The sequence below is a fragment of the Lemur catta genome, chromosome 8 (genome assembly GCF_020740605.2).
Source record: "Lemur catta isolate mLemCat1 chromosome 8, mLemCat1.pri, whole genome shotgun sequence".
Lineage (NCBI taxonomy): Eukaryota > Metazoa > Chordata > Mammalia > Primates > Lemuridae > Lemur > Lemur catta.
This window is the reverse complement of record NC_059135.1, coordinates 48832312-48857772: the sequence shown is the minus strand read 5'-3', so window position 1 is coordinate 48857772 and position 25461 is coordinate 48832312. Positions and strand designations below refer to the sequence as shown.

Genomic DNA, 25461 nt, shown 5'->3' with positions numbered 1-25461 from the left:
ACCTAGATTTATGATTAACGTTGAACTGTAACCGATTTATTGCATAGGCATCCATCTTTCTCTCCAGCCTTCACCTTATTTCCAAGTGAATACCCAAAGACTACCCAAACCAGAAAGCCCCAGGCCTGCGTGGGCCTGGATTAGGTTCTGGGAGGAGAGATGTTATTCTACCTCAATGAAAAGCCGCAGCCCCTGGGCCTGCTTTACGTGCTTTGCTTAACGTTTGCAAAATTTCATAAATCTGAAAATTACTGTCAATTATGTAAGAGGAAGACCACTTCAAAGCAGGATTTTCAAAAATAATAAAAGATAGGGAAAGCCCCAATTTTTTGACTAAAACTTAGTTTAGTTCTATGTTTTATATTCTAAATAAAATTGTTGCTATCCAAGGTTAACCACTGGTGTGATGACAATTCCTAGGGGCTCCTCGCTGCTTCTTGTCCGAGGACCCCCTCAGCTGCACACTGTCTTCCTAGGAGATAATTTCTCAGATCCCCTGAATAGGAGAAGAATAGGAAGCAAACAGAAATAGGAAGGATTTATTATTATTATTTTGAATAATAGGACTTGAGACGTAGTTACAGGAAAACCTGAGACGCCCAGCCCGCAGGGTGAGTGTGCGGCGAGCTCGTCCTCGGGTGGACCTGGGGTCCGCGCGCGCCGAGGCTTGGAGGCCTCCACGCGAGGGGTTGGTCGGCCCGGGCCTCGCAGCCACCGGCCCGAGGAGGAGGAGGAGGAGGAGGAGCAGGAGGAGTAAGGCGGCCCCAGGGGAGGCCGAGGGTGTGCCCGCCGGCCCGCCCTCCTCGCGCAGCCTCGGGCTCCGCGGCGAGGCCGCAGGCCGCGCCTGCTCCTCCAGCCCCGCCGCCGGGGAGGGGTTTCCCGGGACGATCCGGCCCCTTTCATCCAGGAAGTGAAAGCGACGTCGGGGTCAATGAAAACAAACGGGGAGCCCGGGGGGAAGGAAGGCAGGCGAGGAGGAGGGAACGCCGGCGTGTGGGAGGGAGCAGCCGGGCCGCGGAAGCGCGAGCGGGAGGCCGGCAGCGGTCGCGTTTGTGTCGCTGTGGTGGTCGCGGCCGCCGAGGCTCTCCCCGGGATGTCTGAGCCCGCGCCTCGCGGCCCCCGAGCTCCAGGCGGCGCCCGCCGTCCCAGCCTCTAAGGGCCGCCGTGTGGCGGCGGCGCGCGCGGGCTGAGGGCGGCTCAGAGCCGGCGGGGGGCGCCCGGGGAAGGGGCGCGGGCGGGCCGGGAGGGGCTGCCTCGGGCTCCGTGCCTACCCCAGCACCGCGGCCGGCGCCGGGCCAGGAGGATGCGCGGTGCGTGGCTCTGAAGCATGGAGGGGGTTCTGTACAAGTGGACCAACTATCTCACAGGTATGGGGGCTCGGGTGCTCCCGGGGCAGAGGCGGAGGGCTTGGGCGGGATTCGGCAGGGAGGCTGCAGAGAAGGCGGGTCAGGCTCCGGCTCCCTCCGCCTGGCCCGCGGTGACCCTCATAGCGAATCCGCTCTACCGGGTTCCAGGGTTTAATCCCTCTCCCGGTCCCTTGCAGAGAGCTTGTCTGGCCTCTGCAGGGGAGGGTTCGAGACTGCGCACCCTACTGAGGGTGGGAAGTGCACCTGACTACTTCTTTGCTCGTGTAATAATATTTGTGTTTCCCTCCTGTAGCCTCCGGAACAATTCCCAGTGACCCTGCCTGTGTTTGTTGCACTCTCCATCTTTATTCACACTTAATATTCAGCATTTGGTTAATAATTGAGTTGTTAGAGTATCGGCCTGGAATAGACCCTTTAAGATCGAGATTTGGTTTTCAGAAATCTTTTAATTTCTTTAACAACACTGTTTATTTTAAAAAGTTATCTTGCTAAAGTTGTTCTATCTTGGCAAGCATAATTTTGGAAGCTATCTCCAGATAGTGTTCTCTTAGCGATTATCAATGAGGTATCTTTACGATTGAGAATTCAGCTAAGTGTGTAAGAAATAGTGGAAGAAATGCAATACACAGAAGGGGAGCAGACAAGTCAGTTTCACGCATGACGTGAGTTGGAAAGAACTCCAAGAAGTTAGGTGTTTCTGTAGAAATGAGAGACCAGCAGGGAAGGGCCCCTTTCCATGACATTGACAGCCTTATTAAAAGCTCTTGAAATCTGAGTTGTAGTCGAATCTCTGCCATCAACCAACAGTAAAGACAAAGTAATTCTTTCAAGATCTCAGGTGCCTTCCAACTCCAGAATTCTAGGATCTCACCAGATTAGAGGAAGAAGAATGGGTTTAAAATAAATTTGAATAGTAAACAGATTTTTTTGTTCCAGTGTAATAGGCAAATCTTGCCTTGCTGAGCACTTACTCACTCTGCCAAAAGTATTGAGCCCCTTAGTAATTGTATGGTACACTCAACTTGTGTCCACCTGACCTTGTGCAAAATCTGCACATAAACGCCTTAAGGCATAAGCTCTGAGCTACAGTTGCCCCTGGTTTTTGATTAGATTGTGAAAGCCAGATTTATAGCCGCAAATGCTTTAACATTTATGATATGTTGATGTTTTATTCCAACTAAAAAGTCAAAACAGTTTATTTCTATAAATGACATGTTTTAACAGGAACCATTTAAAAAGTAAGACAAATGTTTCTTATTAAGCATTTTCATATGGGTGGTTGTGAGAGCTCAGTTTTACTGTTTGGTTGAGGGAAAGTGTTAAAGGTAAGACAGTGGCTTCTGTGCTTTGAGATGCAAATAATCACCTCTCTGCAAAGTTCTTAAACGCAGAGTTCTGGGAGGTCATGCCTGAGGAACCATTTATGCATACATACCCCTTGGCAATGGGTGATTACTGAAATGAGTCATAATTTAAGACTTGTGGTGAAACTTGGTGGCAAGATTTTCTTATCTCCTAAGGTACTGAGTACCATCGGGTAAGCTTTTGACCACATGTGCTTTAGATTTTAGTTGTCGCAGTGTATTTAGTTAACTTCTAGTATACAGTGTAGAAGCCTGCTGAAATGAAATCTTTTGTTTGGAAGAATTCTATTTTTAAAATTTAAATTAGGCTTGGGAGCATGCTGATTATTAATTTTAGTTCATCTTAGGTCATAAGGATGAGCAGATATTCTTACTAAGTGATCTTTAAGGAACCTTTCAGTGTAATTTTACTGTTATTTGAGAATCCTTGGTAGAGAATAAGGATTTCAGTAACATTTTGTAGTTTGAGATAAAAAGAATGTGTTTTTTAAAAAAAGAATTTTATAAAGGGAATACCTGTGAATCTTTCACAGGTATAGCCCTCTGTTATATAAATGTGTGAATCAATTAGAGATTGTTTCATTAAATATTGCTTCAAAAAGGTGTGTAGAGATAATTAACAGGCTTGATTAGATTAATACATTCAACCACACTCACCTTTCACGTTGCTACAAATCCCAAATGAATCATTTTGCCCAATATTTGTTTTAAAGAGATACTGAATTGCAATAATACAGGCTTGCAAAATCATAATTTGCCCCATAGGCACACTGGACCTGGGGTGGAGGAGTATATTTTCACCACACCCTGCTTATAATTTGTTTGCCAAGGTAAATTAGTGTTTGAAAAGATGATGTTTTTATCATTTCTATGCATGCTCAATACAGTATACTCTCACAGATGTACTGCATGTTTATACTGTCATGGATAACATACAATGTCTCACTTTATACAATAAATAAATTCATTTTATTTATTGTCACTTGAGAAATAGATTTTTTTGGCACTTGTTATGTGCCAGGCACCATTCTAGTTACCGGGAATGCAGCGATGAACAAGATAAAGTCCAGGTACCAAAAGAACTTCTAAGGTTTTTTGTTGTTATTTTTTGGTTTTTTTGCTAGGTCTCATTAGGGAATATTATAGTGTTTCTTAAAAATGAATTTTCCAGGAGTATGAGACTTGCTTGTTTTTATTTAGATTATTTTGGACATGTATCTTTCTGAACTGTATTATGGAGTTCTCTGTGTTCTTAAAGTGTGCAAAGTAAAATTTAACCTTTTTATGATGACTCAGTGTTGTCATTTCAAAAGTGTTACAAGTAAAGCCTTTTGGGGAGGTAAGTCCTGGGTCTGTATCAAGGTATAAGAATGGTTGATTCACCCATTTACCCTGTCTTGGTACTATCTGGCCCTGGAAAAACCAAATTAATTACTCATATAGCAGGCTATGGCTAAAGTGACCAGGATTTGAACACCCACAGTTTAAAAGGTGGTACATTTTAGCCTGGAACACTTGTGCTGAATTGTGATTTAATAGTCATGGAATTGTTAAGGATAGTCACCCTGCCTCCAGCATGGTCACCGTGTTACTAGTCAGTGAACTGTTGTAAATTAGTAGCACGCTTGTTTCAGGGAACACCAAATTTGGCTTGCACGATGAGTGGGAGTTGGACACCAAGGAAAGCCATTATCCTGGTCACCAGCTTTGCCTTGGAGCCAAATCTGTGGTAGATAGTCACTGAATAAATATCAATTAAATGGAATGATGGCAGTTTCTAGCTTTTCTGCCCTAGTGGTGCAGCTGCAGAGAAGAGAAGGGAAGGGTGGGGTGGCTTGGGGAATCTATGCTCTCACTACCAGGTATGAAGCTTCTATGGGTAAGATAAATTCATTTAGCACTTACTGTATTCAAGGGAGTTTGGCTTAGACAACATGTATTTTATAGGAGGAGGAAGGTCACATTGCAGAATTTAGAGGATCAGGTGACACCCGAGAGGTCATCTTGTTCTCTCATTTTGGAGACAGGGAATTTTAGAGATTCACTGAACGGAAAAGATTTTCCCCAGGTTATGGTTATCCAATTAAAGAATGATAATAGAGTTGGGGCCAGAATCCCTGTTTTCTGTTGCTTTTTACATTACAACATAACCCCATGTTCATTTTTAGGAAAAGAGGACAGTTATGTTGTACGCTGTGTAGGACTATTACTGAGGATGGGGCTTAAAGGATAGTTAATGAGAAGGTTGTGAGCCAGAAGAAAAGTATTACTGTCCATATTTATGCTGATCTAAAGGTTTCTCCAGAAATCTTTCCCAACAAAGTAGAGATTAATGTAAGAACATTTTGTGTAAGACTTGGCCATTAAAAATTTCATTGTCAGAATGTTATTTGAGAGCCAAGAAATAATGTGATGGCAGGTTTTGAAATCACAGTTTTCTATGTGATAAAAATAATTTCTTTCCATATTAACCTTTTGTTTATGATCTTTGCAGGTTGGCAGCCTCGTTGGTTTGTTTTAGATAATGGAATCCTATCCTACTATGATTCACAGGATGATGTTTGCAAAGGGAGCAAAGGAAGTATAAAGATGGCAGTTTGTGAAATTAAAGGTAAGTGGATATATGGAAGTGTAGGAATTTGAGGTTATGATAGTAAAGATTCTTCAGTGTACTCCAAATGAGAAAAACAGCATTTCTAACCACATAGGGATCTTCTAGTACCATTTATTAGAGTGGCATTTAGCATTGTTAAACATTGTTTTTGGTAATTGTGGCTCTATAAATATACTTTGAATTGAAATCCAAAATACTTGTGGTAGTCTTCTAATTTGGACTTGACAAAAATTTCTTGTGGATACCGCTTTAGTATCCATGTTGAGTCTACAAGCATTCTGTTAATATTTTGTTCTCATTGTAGAAAGTTATTGTAACCACTGGAACCCAAGATCTAAAGATGATGGGGCCAATTCTGTAGAGTTTTGATAAAGTATGAAGTCAGAGTCATAAACTCTGGTTCTTTGCTGAATTTGAAGATAAGCTCTTCTAGGTGATAGAGATGGCTTCCTTTTCTTCCAAAAGGGGAGAAATGAAATAATAGGTTATGCTGTAATATTCGTGAAAGAAGATTTCATGGACCATTGATTCATTTGTATGTGTGTATGGGATGGGTGGGGTAGAGGTAGGTAGAGTGAAATCAGATAAAAATGATAATGAGCTGTTTTGAATTCTTCTTCAAAGAGAATTTAAAGAAAAACTAGAGCACCAGAAGAATGAATGTTAATCTCTCTTTAGGCCTTTCTCATTTCTCCCCTGTAGCTTGAGTATTTGTGAAGGGTAATTTCTTTGACATGGTGAGCTCTTGGTCATAGCTATCAAATACTTTAGAGTAATCTTACTGCTGTATGCATTTTGTTATTTAAATTAAAACAAAGCAGCAGCTAATGTGTTGTGCTACATTTTCCAGGGCTAGATTGCTCCTTTTGTGTGATTTTGTGGTAGTTCTTAGTAAGATTTAGCCATGTAGACAAAAGAGAATTTCTGCTTTGGGTGCATATTCTTTAGTTACATGTCTGGTTCTTCACCTTCATCACAGATTTGCCATCACTAAGGCTCTATCTGTAGCAGTGATTCTCCACTTAGGGTAGATCAGTGTCCTCCAGGGAGCTTTCTCAACACTACACCTGCCTGCCAGGTGATTGTGTCATGTCCCCTTTAGTTGTGAATTACTGCTGTTGTAATGGAAGGGAGTCATGGCTATATAAGACATAGAAACACTTTAGCCTGGTATATTCTTACTTGCATGTTCCCTAAAATATATGGAATGTAATTGTTTTTTATTTTTAATAAGCATACTGAAACATGTACCAATAACTGTTGTCTTTCAGTATGCTCATTTTTAACTACACTGTCATCACCCAAAATGTTTCAGAACTCTTTTTGGAATTGCCTTACAAACCGGTTTATAAATCACACAAGAAAAGCGCATTTTAGACGTTAGTTTTTTATTTTTTTTTTAAAAAGTGGTAGTTTTATCTCATCTTATTCTCAAATTTGATTCTAAATGAAATTTGGTCAGGAATCAAAGCTACGTTCAAAGTTTAAAGATTCGCCAACCTTGAGGCTATTTAAAAGACAGCTGCAGAATTCTAAGGCAGTTCCAAAATGGTTTCAAGGCATGGCAGCATTTTTCTTTGTTGTTTGTTTAATTGTTTTATCAAAGAAAAACATACAGAAAAGGGCATACATTTTAAATAACGGTCAGCTTGAAGGATGTTTACAAAGTGAAAACATTGTGTAATTACCACCCAGCTCAAGAATTAGAATATTATCAGCATCTCAGAAGCCTCTCCCTCAAATCCCCTCAGCCACTAATTCCCCAGAAGGTCACCATTAATCTGACTTTTATCACCATAGATGAGTGTTGTCTGCTTTTGAACATTTTATAAATGGAATTATTTAGTATTTTCTTTTGTGTCTGGCTTCTTTTACTCAACATCATGTTCGCAAAATTTATCTATGTTGTTCTGTGTAACAGACAACAGTTCAGTGATTCTCATTGTTGTATAGTGTTCTGTTGTGTGAATATCCCATAATTTGGGTATCCATTCTAGTGCTGATGGATTTTTTTGGTTATTTCCATTTTGGGACTATAATGAGTAAGACCACCATGAGCATTCTTATACATTTATTTTATCGAATATATGTATGCATTTCTGTTTAGTATATACATCTAGAAGTGGTGTGGAATTGCTGAGGCATTGAATATTCATACATTCATCTTTAACAGATATTAAAGAAAAAATTATTCTTGACACTTTTTAAAACAATGTGGCAGATTTTCTTTAGGACTGTTGGGATAGATATAGGGAGTGCTACAGTGGGGCTTTATAGTAGAGGAGAGAGATTGGGCTCAATTTCTGAATAGAACAAGGAAAAGTCAGAATTTATAGCCAAGAAACAGGGTGTGTGGGGGGCTGTCAGTGGATGGAAAGTTGCTAAGAGCAAACATCAGGGGTAGATGAAGATTCTGGCTAAACCAACCTAACAGGATTCTTACAGAAGGCAGGCAAAGGCCAGGGTGATCAGACATCACCTGAGGGATGATAGGGAGTGAAGAATTTGGTCAGATATTGAGGGTGATAAGATATCAAGGGTGGGGGATTCTGGCTAAACTCATTTAGCAGGATTCTTGCTAAAACTGGACTCTGCAAGGATGGAGATGGAAGCCTAGCTGAGCAGAGGGCTCGAAACTTGACTAAAATTTGGTCAAGGAGAGAATCTTTTTCACAGTTAATGCCAAACTGTTCTCCAAAGTGATTATATCACTTTATTCCTCAACTAATAGAGTATGAGAGTTTCAATTGCTCTATATGTTTGCCAAAACTTGACATTATTAATTTTTAAAATTTTGAATATTTCTGGTGTGTGTAGTGGTATCTCATGGTGGTTTTAACTGCTTTTCTTCAATAACTAATGATGTTGAATCTTTTTCAGGTATTAATGAGCCCTTTGAAGTCCCTTTTCAAGTCTCTGGCCCATTTTCTAAATTTAGCTATTTTTCATGTTGATTTGTAGGAGATCTTTATATAGTCTGGATGAGTCTTTGTATTGCATATATCTTCTTCCACTCTGTAGTTTATGTTTTCTTCCTGTTAGGGTATCTTTTGATGAACAGAAGTTCTTGATTTCATGAAGTCCAATTTGTTAATTTTTTTATTAGAACTTTTAATGTCCCACTTAAGACATCTATGTTACCTACTTGAAGGTTTATTGTTTTACCTTTTATATTTAGATCTATATTAGTTCTGCAGTTGACTTAATAGCAACCTTTCCCCTACTGTAGTATAGGGATATCTTTTGTCACATAGCAAGTGACCAGGCATGTGTGGCTCTTTTTCTGGACCGTCTCTTCTGTTCCCTGGCCTTGCTTTTATACCCTTGTGTAAATATGACATTGTCTTTTTTTTTTTTTTCAGCTCTTCATGAGGGTACAAAGGCTCAGGTTATATACATTGTCCGTGTCCCACCCATCCCCCTGAGTCAGAGCCTCAAGCATGTCCATTCTCCAGACAGTGCGCCTGGCACTCACCATGTAGTCATACCTCCATCCCCTCCCCCCACCTCCCCGAGTCAGCACCTTCAAGCATGACCATTCCCCAGAGGTGCGCAATGCACTCATCATATAGGCATACACCCATCCCATTTCTTTAGCTTTATACTCTTTTTATCTGATAGTCCAAGTCTTGTAACTTTATTCTTTTTCAGTATTGTCTTGGTTATCATTGGTTCTTTTTAAAATTTCTTTATACATTTTAGAATCTGCTTGTAAATTTCCACAAATATCTGCTGGAATTTTGATTGGAAATGCATTGACTCTATAGATCAATTTGAGGAGAATTGTATTCTTGACAATATTGAGTCTTCTGATTCATTAACTTGTTATATTCCTATGTTTAATTAGGTATTTAATTTCTCTCAGTAGTGTTTTTTAGTTTTGTGTTTAGAGGTCTTGTTCATCATTTTTTCCTTAGGGACTTGATGTTTTGGAAGCATCATTTTTAAGTTTGTTGCCATTTCAGGTGAAAGTTTGGAAGGGATCACCCTTGAGTGGACACATAAATTCTGCTATGTTTAAAAATGAGTCATCTTATTTTAGTTTCATCTTATAGCAACATCATTGGAAAGCAAAGATTGTTTTATTTTAAAGTGGGTATTGGTGATTTCACTAGTATTAGCAATTAGGAAAAAAGAGTTACTCTTATAGCTTCGGGATTTCAGTAGTTTTATCCTAGCCTAGAAGTCCTTTTCAACCATTATTCATTATTGCATGGTTATATCTTTCAGTATCTACACCCAAGAATGGCCCATGTAAGTAGAATAATAAGATAGCCAAGCTTCTGTGGTACTTATTTCCACCACACACTGAGCTTCTGCTCAGTATTTTCAGTTATCAATTGTCCAAGTTAGGGTTTCTGCCAGACTTTTTGGGTCCCTCTTAATTAGGCTCCACCCAGCTTATCCATTAATGAATATAAATTACTTTGCTGTACAACACCATGTTCCATTTAGGCTTGTTTCCTGATATCCTTAGTACATTCTGTGTTTATTTCCTCATCTAGGCATTTTCTCACGGATTTTTTTCTTACCCAAATCCCATTGTCATCAAATCCTTCTTCTTGAAGCCTTTTAATTTCCTGCCTTTTCTTACTTTCTCTCATAATAACGCATGAAATCTGTGCACCAAAGAGTTCAACAATTTGTGTTCTGATTGTTTTTGATGTGTCAGTTTGTTTCCTTGGTTAAATTGTTAGCTCTATAAAAGCAACGACATTGTATTTCTTCCCCTCTATCTTCCTCTCTACCAGCACTGCTTTGAGCTGAGTAAATACTTTTTGATTAATGACAGCTTAATACAAATTTTGTTTTACAACAAAGATTTGGGATTGGCTTACCATAATTCTTAATTAGTTCTTTTTTGTCAGTATCAAGGAGTATGTGGGTGGAAGAGGTGAAGGTCTTCAAACTACAAATGCCTTCCAAGTGATAATGCTTTACTTCATAATTATGGGCATATCATAGAGTTACTGTTCTAATGGAAAATGACGATAGTTACCATTTATTGTACTTCTTCTATATGCAGACACTATTGTAGGCTTAGGGGATATGAAAACATAGACTGCTTTCAAGAAAATTAGTAAAAAATGTGTGATAGTGTGATATTCATTGCACTTGTATTTAAGGTAGGTTAGGTGACCCCAAGGGAAGGTCTCACTTCTCAGTAGTTAATTCCTCCCTGTTTTCTCTTTCATATGTCACCATTGCTTTGGCACCGTTGTCTCCCTGGATCTATGTGAGAATGGTGGTTTGGAGGGAGCTGCTGGGTGGCCCCTTAGGGAGTGGCACTGCCTGTGTCATGTATCATAGTGTGTTGTTTTAGGTGTGCAAAGCATCTAATACTGTGTAAGAGTGATGTGATTCTCCTGAATTACTTAAGTCTATAACATTGCTCCTTTGCTTATCATCATAGTCCATTCAGCAGACAACACAAGAATGGAATTAATCATTCCAGGAGAGCAGCATTTCTACATGAAGGCAGTGAATGCAGCTGAAAGACAGAGGTGGCTGGTTGCTCTAGGAAGCTCCAAAGCATGTTTGACTGATACTAGGACTAAAAAAGAAAAAGGTAACTATAAATTTTTCCCTTGTGATATGAGCTTTCCTAAACATAAATAGAAATTGTCCTGTCTACTTTTAGTAATCTATCCCAAGGAAATAATTCAAAATAGAAGAAGATTTACATGTATAGGTCTTCATCATAAAAAATTTATAAAAGATATAGTTTAGGGGACTGGTTCAACAAACCCATGCTTTCACTGGCTGATATATTATGTAGCCAGTAAAATGTTTACAAGGAATTTTAATGTGAGCAAATGCCCAAGGTTAAATGATCATTGAAAAAAGCTAGAATCAAAATTACATATAGTATTAGTATTCATTGGCTGGCTTAGGAAAGATATGTAAGAGTTGGTTAAGTTGTTACCTTTGGAAGTGGAATTTGTGGGACAGAGACTCACTTTTCACTGAATATTCTTTGAAACCTTGTGACTTTACCATGTACATATATTGCCAATTCAAAAGGATTTTTTTAAAAAAATTAAAAGCAAAGCAAATGATTTATGATATTAGTTCAACTCTATGAAGATATAATGTGAAAATAATGACATATTTATATCATGATAGTGAGATTGCAGTTTGTCTTAGTTCGTTTTCTGTTGCTATAACAAAGTACCTGAGACCGTAACCATGTTTGCCTCATGGTTCTGGAGGATGGAAGTTCAAGATCAGAAGGCTGCACCTAATCAGCTTCTGTTGAGGCCCCTAAGCTGCATCATAATGTGGCAGAGAATTGGAAGGGGAAATGAGTGTGTGCAAAAAGAGACCAAACACGTGAGGCAGCCTCAATTTACAAGAGCCCACCCTCAAGGTAACTAATCTGTACCAAGAGAGAACTCACTCACTCACTCACTCCTTTGAAAAAAGCATTAATCCTTCTTAATGACCAATCACCCCTTAAAAGTATCACCTTCCAACACCGCCACATTGGGGACCAAGCCTCAACGTGAGTTTGGATAAACTTATTCAAACCTTAGCACAGTTGTTTGATTTTTTTTCCTATATTTTTTTTCATTTTCCCAAATTTTTCATTGAGTATGTATTACTTGTATAATTAAAAAACAGGCCAGGTGTGGTGGGTCACACCTGTAATCCCAGCACTTTTGGAAGGCCGAGGTAGGAGGATCACTTGAGGCCAGGAGTTTGACAACAAACTGGGCAACGTAGGGAGACCCCGTCACTACAAAAAATAAATGAAATTAGCTGTGTGTGGTAGTGTGTACCTGTGGTCCCAGCTACTCAGGAGGCTGAGGCAGGAGGATTGCTTGAGCCCAGGAGTTTGAGGTTGCACTGAGCTATGATGATGCCACTGCAGTCTAGCTGGAGTGACTGAGTGAGACCCTGTCTCGAGGGGGGGGGAATAATTATATATATATATATATATTTTTTTTTTTTTTTTAATTAGTGGAAGCAACTAAATTGTGGGTAGTGAGAAATGGAGACTAAGGATTGAGTTTATAACAATTTTTGAGTATATGAAAGCTATGGTGTTCATAGCTAGAATATGGCCAAGGTTAGGATGAGAAGGAATGGATATTAATAATATTTATGATAGCTAAAAGGTGGAAACAACCCAAATGTCCATATAAACAAAATGTGGTATATACATAAAATGGAATTATTCAGCCTTAAAAAGGAAAGAAATTCTGACACATTATAAAGTGGATGAGCCTCATAGCCATTATGCTAAGTGAAATAAGCCAGTCACAAAAGGACAAATATTCTAAGATTCTACTTTTATGAAATACCCAAAATAATCAAATTTATACAGATAGAAAATAGAATGGTGGTTGCCAGGACCTAGGGAGAGGAGGGAACAGGGTTAGTGTTTAGCAGGTATAGAGTTTCAGTTGGGGAAGGTGAAAAAGTGCTGGAGATGGATAGTGGTGATGATTGTACAACAATGGGAATGTACTTAATGCCACCTTTTAAAGTGTATATTTGAAAGTGTTTAAAATGGCAAATTTTATGTTATGTAAATTTTACCATAGTTTAAGAAAAAAAAGAAGGAATGGGCTTAAATTTGGGCAGGAATCAATTTAGGTTAGATCAAATGGGCAGATAGAGCTGCTTTTTGTCAACTCTGGTGAATGTGCCTTTGTGGCTAAAACCAGAGAGCATCACCAATGGCCTGGCCCAAGGAGTATGGAGAAGCACCAGGAATCTGTTACATTTTTTAAATTTTTCCATAGCTAATATTTCTAGTTTAAAAGGTATTGGTCTATGAGTGGCTTATATTATGACTGGATGTTTAGTTTGTCTGGAGATATTAAAGAGAAGAAAGTGTGCTCTTAAAAAAATTCTGAAAACAGCGTAATGTGAAAATGAAGCTGTAAAAGGAACAGAAGAAAAGTGAATGTTTATACACAATATTTTCAATTACATACAAATTAAAAACTTCTGTATGCCAAAATGTACAATAAAGAAAACTGACAGGGAGCTAACAGATCTGGAAAAGTATTTGCAGTATATAGGATAGAGGAAAGATTACTGTCTTTAATGTTTAAGAACTTTTACAAATTTTCAATTTATATATTGTTAAGAGGAAAAACAAAGTGCTAGGATTACAGGTGTGAGCCACCACACCTGGCCCGTTTTTTATTTTTTACTTTGTTTTTTTGAGACAGAGTCTCACTGTGTTGCCTGGGCTAGAGTGCTGTGGCATCAGAGGCAATTCTCCTGTCTCAGTCTCCCGAGTAGCTGGGACTACAGCTGTGAGCCACCATGCCCGGCTAATTTTTTGTTTCTATTTTTAGTTGCCCGGCTAATTTTTTTTCTATTTTTAGTAGAGACAGGGTCTCGCTCTTGCCCAGGCTGGTCTCCTAACTCCTGAGCTCAGGCAATCCACCCACCTCAGTCTTCCAGAGTGCTAGGATTATAGGCATGAGCCTCCGCGCCCAGCCTGTTTTTTAATTATAAAAGTAATACATAATCAATGAAAAATTTTGGGAAATGGAAAAAAATGTATGAAGGACAAAAAAAGCCAATTTACAAAAGAAATACAGGCACTTTTCAAATGGAAGGTGAGTAGTGGAATGGAAATATCCTGTATAAAACATCCAACACTCATCACTTTGTCTCGGGAAATTACCTGAACTTCATGACAGACATATGACTGTTAATTTTTTTCATCTATCTAAAGAGAAGTGTTTCCTTAGGGCCCTTGTCATCCTATTTTCGAGGTCTCTTTAAGCTATAGGTATTTATATTTATTGCCTTACTTTTTGAATGATTACATTTCATTATAGTACACAAAGAATATGAAAATGATCTAATTGGATGTTTATATATGTTCCTTTCAGAAATAAGTGAAACCAGTGAATCTCTGAAAACCAAAATGTCTGAACTTCGCCTTTACTGTGACCTCTTAATGCAGCAAGTTCACACGATCCAGGAATTTGTTCACCATGATGAAAATCATTCATCTCCCAGCGTAGAGGTATAGAAGAGGATCTCTTCACATCTGGTTATGCTTTGTAGTGCACGGGCCAGGGGCAGGCGGTCCTCAGTCATCCCATAAGATGGTGGAGAAGCATTTTCACCTTATTTTCAGCTATTCTGGGTTCTGCCTACTGTAGTTCTGCCTACTTTAACCTGTAGCCAGAGTAAAGCATGAAGCAGCAGATTTCTCCAGGGATCAGGTCCTGTCTTTGCAGCCACTCTGATAATTTGGAGGTTGGAGTAGAGAAGAAGCATTCCAGGCTTTGTTCTCTAGGCTGACTTCATGAATTCACTGGACAACTGCTGTTCTCTTTCTTTTGGTAGTAAGGTCCCAGCTTCAACTATTAAGAGTTGATAACTTATCTTTACGAAGTAACTTAAAAAAAAATTCATCACTGAAGAATAGTGATGTAGGAATCAAAAGTCAGATTAGTAGGATCAGGCTGTGAAATAGGCTTACTCTTTCTGGTAAAGTAGCACCAGTGAGCCCTACTGCTCTCTGGGTGAAAGACCAGCATGGTTCCCTGTCCCATTTGGCCTGACTTTGTAGAAGTGAGAAAAGAAATCTTCCTGCCTCTCCGGTGGCCTTCTGTTGGGGAGAAATCTTGTGTGAGGCAGGCTGGAGTTTGGTTTGGGTTTCAGGTATGTTGAACCCTAAGGGCATTTAACTGTTTCACCACAAGCCCTTTGAAGGTAGGTGCTCTCACATTTGCCACAATAGTCGGTGACAGTGTCAGGCACCTAGGCTTGTTCCATCCTTCTACTCTGCCAGTCTTGGTGTTGGGTTTTTCTCTTAATGCTCCAGACTTCACAGTGCCAAGGTCACAAAGAGGCAGGAGGCAGCGGGGTGTCCAGGGTGGAGGGAGACCTTTTCAACTTGTCCTTGGTTTTAAATTAGGGAACAAAAATCCCAGAAACTCTCCAACAGACTTCTCATCATCTTTTTGTCTGGCTCAAAGGAAACTAGGAGAAATGAGTATTTGACAAAGGTTCGCGGGATAGCCATGACTGGCTTAGATCAGTCTGTATTCATCCCCCAGGGTTAGGGCACTTTGCTGTCCTAAACAAAATTGAGGTTTTGATTCTACCAGGAAAGAAGAGGAAGGATGAGTGTAGGGTAGACATGAATTGTACTGCCATCAAATAACTCAGGATATTCCACTGCTGTGATCACCTTCAGAATTCTTATTTTATTTTATTTATGATTTTTTTTTTAGAGATAAAGTTTCACTCTGTTGTCTGGACTAGACTGCAGTGGTGCAATCATAGCTCATTGCATCTTGGAAGCCTGGGCTCAGGTGTCTTGGAAGCCGGGGCTCAGGCAATCCTTCCACCTTAGCCTCCACAGCACCTGGCTGATTTTTAAATTTTTTATAGAAATAGGATCTTGCTACATTGCCAAGGCTTGTCTCGAATTCCTGGGCTCAAGTGACCCTCTTGCTTTGGCATCCCAAAGTGTGGGATTACAGGCATGAGCTGGGACACCCAGCCCACCTTTGGAATCTTATAGACAGTTAGAAAATTAACCATTTAGGTTAGGTTTCTCTAAGATAAATTTTTGTACATGACTATTCAATATAGTTGCTTTAAATGCAAAACTTATTTTTCTTGGAATCTAGTTTCATAACATTTACCTAAGAGACAGACATTTCTTATTCTTGCATTTATTTAATTTTCTAAGGTAGTGTATTTTAAATAAATTGTGTATGACCTAGTAATGTATCCATTGGAGATAATGTTTTTATTACTTCATTATAATGTATATGGTTCCATGTAGTTGTATGTGAGTCTGTTTAAGTCTTTGTGTGATTTTTCAGAACATGAATGAAGCCTCTTCTCTGCTTAGTGCCACATGTAATACATTCATCACAACACTTGAGGAATGTGTGAAGATAGCGAATGCCAAGTTTAAACCTGAGATGTTTCAACTGCCCCATCCGGATCCCTTAGTTTCTCCTGTGTCACCTTCTCCTGTTCAAATGGTTGGTTCTTTTTTTTTTTTGATTTTTTTTTGTTTGTTTGTTTTGTTTTTATTTTTAAGAATGAAAACGAGCAGTGGATGGGAAACAGTAAACAGGTTGAATTTTTTTGTTTGTACTGTTCTGTATTGGAGCTTCTCAGCTGACCTCAGCACATGTGCCAGTGTCCTGATCCCCCACTTTGGGGGGGCTGTGCACAGGCTGCCCTTGAGCTGCTTCATCCTTTTACCCCAGAGTCCAGGAAATTATCATGTATTACATGCGCTGGGACACAGAAAAGGTTGGGGAGTACTACTCTACTCGGTGAAAACTTCACAATGGGGTGATGTTTTACCCACAGTGGGGTACAGTTAAGCAAATTATGAAAGAAGTTATAAGGAATTTGAAACATGTTCCAGTGGGAACAGTATTTTGTAGTCAGCATTTGGATTTGAACCTTCTAAGTAGGCAAGTTACTTAATCTCTGATCCTTAGTTTCCTTGTCTGTAAAATAAAGTGTCTTCTACATCAGAGGGTCATTGCAAAGAATCTGATCTGCTTAATGTCAGGTGCTTAATGTTAGTTTCTCACCTCTGGATTACTCTGAACAAGTACTCTTTTTGATGGCGATGGTAGATTCATTGCTCTTTCTAAGCTAGTAAACTTGCTCTAGCATGCTGTGGGATACTTGTAGTTCTGATAAGGTTTAATGAGGCTTTAAATGTTTTTAATCTAAGTGTTATTAGGAGCCTGTTTATAGGAGGAAGTATGCTGCGTGGCTATTGGTTTAGCCGAGGTGGTAGTATTGCTTGAGGCCTGAAGACTTACTTGTTTGAAGGATTAGGGTCTGACTTATTCCTAGGTTTTCTTAACCTTCCAGCAAATTTAGTTATGTGAGAGTAAAGATTATTGCCTAAGTCTATTTAGAGCATTATTTTCTAATCAGTGTATGATGGACTAATAGTGTCCTCTGAGCCAGGTGTACCATGAAAATGAATTTTATGGTCAGATTAGTTTGGAAGCTTTAGGTTATTTTAAATGAGTAGAGTTTCTCTATTCTGATCTGATGGAGACAGTTTGCTAGGACTTGTCAGAGCCTCTTTTATGCTGAAGTGTACTGTGAATCTCTGAGAGGGAGAGGTAGTGTACAGTGTTTCTGAAATTTGTTTGACAGTTGAATCATTTTTAGTTTTAGTACCAACTCACAGGACTGTAGTGTTGATTGGAGCTCAGTTTGATGATGTTGCTTTTTAGAACAATTGTAGATACACTATAAACTGTTAAACAATATGTATAGTTGAATAGAAAAAGTAGTATTTGAGATGGATGTATAGCGCTATATTCCTGAGACTGATATATAAGGGGTACACTTTTTTTTTTAAATGAACTTTTTAGAGTCAAATGCACATAAAAGCACCTTAGAACTGCCCTGTTATTGTAATGAATGTCTCAGGGGACACTTTGTGTAACAAATGCTCTGTTGTTTAGAGACGTCATATGTGTATTTTATACACAAGAAACTATAATAATTGTTTTTTTAAAACCAAAACCCAAAACCAAAATCACAGGAAATCTAATAATCTAGGAGATACTAGGGTAAGGCTGCTTATTTTTCCTAGCTATGCCATTTTACTTGAAACAAAGAGCAAGAATTGTGGTTTATGGTAATTAGTTCTGGAGACAAACAGCGTGAAAAGTAAGGTCAGACAGTCTTCATGGGTTAATCTTTTTTTAGAGTAAAATGAGTTACTTATTTATATGAAAAACATTTATTTATATGAAGATAAAGCTAAAATACTTGAGTATTCCATAACTGTTTAATCTGATCTGTATGACCATTTTATGTACTTAATCTCATTGAATTCATATTAGAATAAACTTGCATTTTATTTCAAATCATCTGAAAGTTCAGACAATTATCATTTTGACCCACAGATTGAGTGATTATTGTAGTGGGAATGTTGTTGGGTGAGTGTTCCCAGAGGAAATAATTTCTTTTAAACCAGACATTAATGTCCACTTGCATCTTAATGTCAATTATATTAGATGTTTCTGGACTATAAATTGGGTAGGTTATATCTGTTATTTCAACTGGGATTTCTCAGATTAACTAGTGGCTCATGTTCCAAATATAGAAGGCACTTACATAACATAAATATTAGACCTGGGCTTGTAAGACTCTTGGGCTCATGTCTATAAAGGCAACTATCCCAAACCTTTAGTATAAACTTTGCTTTTCTGCTACCTTGTTAAACTTTGAGATAATCTGTTTTACATGACTGCCTCTCTATTTTTTGATGGAGTAGTTGGATCTTCTAAATTATGTTTAGCATTTGTCGTATTTATTAAATGCCCTGCTTAATTAGATATTTCTTTTTTTTTTAAATATATGTTTTAGAAACCTATTTGAGACTTAAGGTTCTTCTGAGTTCTTTAAATACTGGAATTATTAATAATGTCTTCCATGAAAACCATACTTTAGAACATCCTGTCAGCTACCTGAATAATGAATGGTAAAGAGAAGCTTTGCTACCATACTCTATTGCTGCCCTTTAAAAGAGAGACATTTATTAGAATATTTTCTGGCTTGCTAGATACTCCTTTTTATCACAAAAATGTGACTTTTGAATTATATATATGTATACACTGTTTTTTATATTTTTATACACATATGTATATTATATATGTATAAAATTTGGTTTTTACTATTGAGTAAAGAATCCACCATATTTTTGGTAGGTGCTAAGAAAGATTCTAATTAATGGTTATTGGAGAGGAAGCTTGACATTGTTCTAATTATGTTACTTGAGTCTGTAAAAGATAAACTTTTTGGCCAGGCACCTTTTTCTCTGAGTAAATTTATGTTTATTATGATAATAATAAACTAGCACTGCATGATTGTACTTGATATATGGTTTATGCCATTTTTTTTTTTTAATTCTAGATGAAACGTTCTGTCAGCCACCCTGGTTCTTGCACTTCAGAGAGGTAAAATAACCTTTTCTTTTGACCAAGTTCTCTCAAAATTATGCCTACGTAGGGAAATTCTTTGGGCCTTTAACAAGAGTTATGGAATGTAAACTCTGTATGGGTAAGGTCTGGTTCTGATTTCCTCAGCCTTATATCTCTCAGTGTATATACGTATCTCTTGGTGTTTAGTATAAGGGCTTGGCCCAAGTAGGTAGTCAGTAAAGAAAAAATTAATGAATATGAATTGACTAGCAAGAAGGCACCTTGCCAGATACTGTACCTTTTTTAGATGTTTGAAATACAATTATATGCCGCGTAATGACCTTTCAGTAAATGGCAGACCTCATATATGGCAGCCCCATAATGGTGGCTCTACAGGCCCTAAGATTATAATGCTGTATTTTTACTATACTGTTTCTATGTTTAGATATGTTTAGATATACAAATACTTAACATTATTTTACAGTTGCCCAGAGTATTCAATAGAGTAACCTGCTGTACAGGTTTGTAGACTAGGAGCAATGGGCTATTCCATATAGCCTGGGTGTGTAGTAGACTATACCATCTAGGTTTGTGTAAGTCTGCCATATGATGTTTGCACAATGACAAAATCACCTAAGGATGCATTTCTCAGAATGTATTTCTGTTGTTAAGAGATGCATGATGAATAGAAATTCATTTTTAATATATCAAGTCTCCACAGCTGAGGCTCATTTTATCTCAGCTTTTTATAGCATCATATATATTCATGCTGAGCTGTTGTTTTATTAAGAGAGAAAGATCCTGCTGAAAAGAGAGAAAACCACTTGATATTTTAAATATCAACACATTTAAGAAATTTACCTTCTAGATAGATCTTTCCAATATCGCAGGTTGTTAAACCATTTTTTATTTTGTTAAGTAATATTCTTTTAAGTTGTATGGTTGTATTATTTGGTTCTTTCGAAAGTGATTTAATTGTAGTGACATTAGCGTTTATTTGTGTACATTACGACTGTTAAGTGCTGGGCCCTTATTGTTTTGTCATGTTTTTCTTTTCCCTGATGATTATGTAATCTTTGATGGAACCATCATGTGCTCAGAGGAGTTCAGGGTGTATATATCTAACCCTGTCAAAGAATGAAGAGTTCTATCAACCAAATTTTCCAGAAAAATGGAAGCTTAATCAACCTTTGGCAAACTTTTATTTTTATGATGGAAATTTTTCTATCCTTTCTACCTTACGAAGGAAGATATAATAAGAATTAAAAAATTTTTTCCTGATGAATTAAGGTTGTCATTAAGTACTGTAACATTGGGCTGTCATAAAATAGTAGGTGTGGTGCTGTTAGGTGGTGGTAATTTGCTTCTATGTTTAATTTTTTAGACTGATATTTAAAAATAGTTTTTCTAGCATGCTCCCTAAACTTCTTGCCCATCCCCTTCAGTCTGTTGGTTTTGATCAGATATAGATTGACTTTACATACATGTACTTGTGAAATCTTTAACTTTTAGTTTTCATATATTTGTAAACCGTCTGATTTGCCTACGGTTTCCCTGGACCCTCCCCTGCAGAAGTCACTACTTCTGCATTGTACCCTTTTTCCATTTAGTTCAGCTCAGAGGCCATGTTCTCCAGGTTACCAGCTGGATTCTAAATGGGCTGACTTGCTTTGTGAGTAGAACGTTGCTAACATAGGACATTGGGTATAAGAATAGTTTTTTTTTTTTTCACTTAAGGAGAAGTCATTTAAAATTCCATTTGAGTTCAGGATGTTTTCATTTGTTTAAGGCCTTACAACTTAATGCTTTTTACTTAATTTGCAGGAGTAGCCACTCTGTAAAAGAACCAGTGTCTACACTTCACCGACTCTCCCAGCGACGCCGAAGAACCTACTCAGATACAGACTCTTGTAATGATATTCTCCTTGAAGACCCAGATAGTAAGTTAGATGGGTTCTGTCTCTTTCTTTGGCCTATTGAGCAAAATCGTGAGGCTCTGTAATTTCTGGAAATGAAGTATACTGACATTGAATACTGTACTTTGCTCTTGGATTTATTCCTTAATTCAGAGCTAAGCAAAGAGCACACAATCAACAGAAGCTCATATATCTACTTACAAACGGCTTTATTATTAACTAAGACATACTGAGAATTGCTTTGTAAATAGCATGTCTTAGAGAGATATATATCATAATCTTTTATTCCTACTACTTTTACATTTAAAAACATTTTAGAAGAAAGCATGAATTGTAAGTGGGATTCTAGGGGAAAATAAAGGCAAGTTCTAAGTTCAAAGTGAAAATCAGCATTTTGTTGCTTTACTTAAATACCTTGAAATGGTTAAGGAAAATAATTTTGTCTGGTAGTAGTGGTAAATTATAGTAACATTCATTCCTGTATCTTTTTCTCCCTTATTAAAAAGGCAGCATGCTATGATCGAATATTTTAGGAAAGGTTTTGTGATTTATGTTCAAATTTTTATTTTTTTTCTCCAGAGAAAAAGCTTTGACAGCATGTTAGAATATCTAGTTAGCCAGGAGTGACTATGATTTCCAGTGAACATAACTATATTTTTATTATTTTATCTCCACTCATAGACTTTTACTTTTTTTTTTTTAATATAGAGACGGGGTCTCACTTTTGCTCAGGCTGGTCTTGAACTCCTGAGCTCAAGGATCCTCCTGCCTCAGCCTCCCAGAGTGCTGGGATTAGAGGTGTGAGCCACCACATCTGGCCCTCAGAGTCTATACTATTTCCCATGAAGCATGTGGGATAGAACAGTTCCCAAATAAGGAACAGATTTTGTTCTAAGAGCTCATTTGTAAACCATTTGTTTGGAACACAGATTTTATTTCTGTTATGGAAATGACACAATAAATGGTGGTTAGATTCTTCAGCTAGCCTAGGAGACCTCAGCTAATTCATAATATAGCTGAAATGTAACAAAACAATGGTGTTGCATTTCTGGTGTTTGAGTATATTGAAAACACTGATTAAGATAGAGTGGTTGTACTTAACGAGAAAGTTAAAACATGTTTAGTTAGAGGAGGGTATAGAGTTCATGCAGATGACTATTGTAAAAGGGTCTTCTGGCCATTTTTAGAAGTTGATGGAAGTTTTTTTTAATGCCTTCCCCCTGCCTTTTTTTTTTTTTTTTAACCTAACAAATAATCTGTTGATATAGAATAGTACTCTATGCTCATTACCATCTTTGAGTTTAAGTTGTGATAGTGAGTAGAGAAATGAAGGAAAGGAAAAGGGTGAAAAAAAAGAGTAAGAGTAGGAAGAGCAAGAAAGAAACTTTCCTGGACCAATTGAACAAGACCTAGAAGAGAAAAGGAGAAGAAGAGGTTGGGTAAAAAGGCTGGGTATGTGAAAAAAATGTTTTCTGAGGGAGGTAATATAGATTCTGATTCTCCTTGTTCTTTATGCCTTTTTCACATGACTGTTTTAATCCAGAGCTTGTGAATTCTATATGCTGCCTTGTACTTTCCTTAGAGGCCACTTTTTTTTTTTTTTTAAGGGGATCATTTGTGATAGCCCAATTATTTTTTTTAAAGCCAGCCATTTTTCTTTAGCTCTCTTTTCTTTTAAGGTATGCTGGTCCTGAATTTTTGAAAACAATTTTTATAAGATCTAGGTGTATGTGCCTTATTATATTTAGCATTCCCCAATTTAGCTGTTATGAACTGTAACAAAACTAGTCATGCACATACACACATACATACATATGTATATATGTCTGTACACACATACATATATCTCAGTTCTCTAGAACATCTTTAAATTGGCAAATGTAGGCTAGGTCCAAAGTTTTACTCTTAGGTAATTTCTTTTGGTTTTTTTGCTAAAGTTTAGTGTTTCAGTTAGTTGACAAAGCAGAGACTGAATTAGTGTTCTTCCTTTGAAAGTGGCAGTCTTAGTTGAAAGTCTGTATCTGGAAATATTCTTATCCTTGTGAGATGCAGCTGCTTCTGTTTTTTATTAATAAGATTTAACAAAATCATGAAAGTAATAAATGATCATGGTGACCTCAAACAGTATGTATAAAAGTACAACTGCTTTACAACAGGACTGTGCAGATATGTTTGGCTATTTTCACTCGGAGTTGTAGTGATATTTCTGTAAGTTGCATTCCAAATGGAAAAATAGGATCTTTTAGTATGAGGTACCTCAGAAAGTCTTATATTGAAAAGAGGAAGACCTGAATTTAGTCTTAGTTCTGTTACCAATTGTGTAATCCTGGGTAAGGGATGCAACCTGTTTTGGGTCTTGGTTTCTTTGCCTAGAAACAAGGAGGACACTAACAGCATTCAAACAATAATACTGAAAAAGCAATAGTTAATTAAGAAAGATTAAATTCAATTCAGCAAATATTTGTGGTTTTAGCAATGAACAAAACAAAAATCTCTACTTCAGATAGTTTCATAATTTATCTCATGAACTCTGAAGTTTTTCCTTGTGACTGTCAATACTATAGTAGAAAAGTTAGGTTTTTCTTTGATACTAAACAAACAAAAAATTAGCAGGAAGCTAAAGGAATTTCATGTCCCTGAATAGAAAATTGTTGTAAATGTTCTTTCATAGGGGACTAGAGTTAATATTGATAGGATGTTTAACTTTTTAATCAATTACTTCATAGGACCTGTTCACTGTTCCAGAAATACACTTAATGGAGATTTGGCATCAGCAACCATTCCTGAAGAAAGCAGACTTATGGCCAAAAAAAAATCTGAATCGGAAGATCCTCTTCCATCCTTCCCTTCCTGAAGAAACTGAAGTGTCCAACTTCCTCTAAGTATTGCTATGCAAAAGCTGCTGTAATAAACTATTGTTATAGGGAGTAGTTTTTCCCTTTACTTAGGATTTCTCTGCACTTTATAGAATATTGTAAAACAAACAAATGAAAAAGCAACCCACATACTTTTGAAGTGTATTTTATCTTTATATAGTTTGTTTGCAAAAGTATTTTCCTAATAACTTCACAGTATGAATGTGCATCTCTCTCTTTTTTTTTTTTTTTTAAAACAAATGATGCTGTAACATTTTGACATCCATAAGGAAAAATGTAGATATTTTTCTAAAAAACTGTGAGGGACTGACAGCTTAGTCAGTGTGTATTGTAGCTTATAAACATGAAATCTTACAAGGTTTCAGTTTGACAGAAGTGTGATACATGTAACTTGTGCCATGGACCAAATGGTCATTTTGCCCCAGCTAAAAATGAGTTACGATAGCAGCTTGATGGTGATTGTATTACATTCCTTTAATCACAAAGGAACCAATATTCGAAATATCTTTAGCCCAGATACCATGACATACTGAGCATTTTTAAACAACCATACTGTACTGTCCTTCATATGTGAAGTTGACACTACTGATTTGTCGATACCAAATGTTGGGTTAAAGTATTTAATTTTTATTTATTTATTTTCTTTTTTTATCAAAAGATGATTGCATCCTAACTTACCAAATTTAAGACGTGTATACATTGTTACTTATGTTGTTCTAGAAAAGAGGTTGATGTTGTGGTGACTTTGCTCACGTACATCAGAGAAATAAACAACTTTCCATGGAAGAAGATTTTAGTGCTTTTGTCCTAAAATAGACATTAAGCTGCTGTTGTAAAGTATTGTTTGCAGCTCTTTAGAATATCTAGAGACATTTTTATTTATGAATATTTATACAAAAAAAGAAGGAATTCTGTCAAGGTAACTGCTCTACATCACTTGAGAATGGCATTATTTAATTAAAGAACAAATAGCATTTTTTGGTAGTACCTGTCCATACCTATTGTCAGTGTTTGCCTTGTAATCTGTTTTTTTGAATTTGCTTTGGGGTAATGGTTTTGTCCACGGTTTTGGTTGAGGAGCACTTTAAACAAACTGGTTTGGTGTTTTTAAGTTATCATATGTTTAATAAATACGTGGTTTTTGCATTCAAACTCATCATATAATGCATTGTATTTTTTACGTTCATTGATATTCTGTCTAGTCTTCATAAAGTGCTAATAGTATTCTTTATTGATTTGATTTTGTTTGTATATTCAGGTCTATTGGTGAATACACAAATGAAGCATACTTTTAATTTTCATTGCCTATGAGCTTAGAATGATGTGGCCTATTTTATTTTAAATTTCTCTTATAAGTTTATGTGGGAATTTTTTAAAATTAATATTTGGTATTTACTAAAATAAATCTGTAATT

The 25461-nt window shown here is 37.3% G+C and overlaps 1 protein-coding gene across 1 annotated transcript; it reads left to right on the top strand.

Moving 5' to 3' along the window:
- Positions 1 to 753: 753 nt before the first annotated feature.
- On the top strand, positions 754 to 25206 carry PLEKHA3 (pleckstrin homology domain containing A3). The gene is made up of 8 exons (XM_045559048.1): positions 754 to 1367; positions 5226 to 5342; positions 10759 to 10914; positions 14207 to 14343; positions 16163 to 16327; positions 19248 to 19291; positions 21080 to 21195; positions 23898 to 25206. The coding sequence occupies exons 1-8, from the start codon at positions 1328 to 1330 to the stop codon at positions 24023 to 24025; spliced, it is 903 nt and encodes a 300-aa protein (XP_045415004.1). The 5' UTR covers positions 754 to 1327; the 3' UTR covers positions 24026 to 25206.
- The last annotated feature ends 255 nt before the right edge of the window (positions 25207 to 25461 follow it).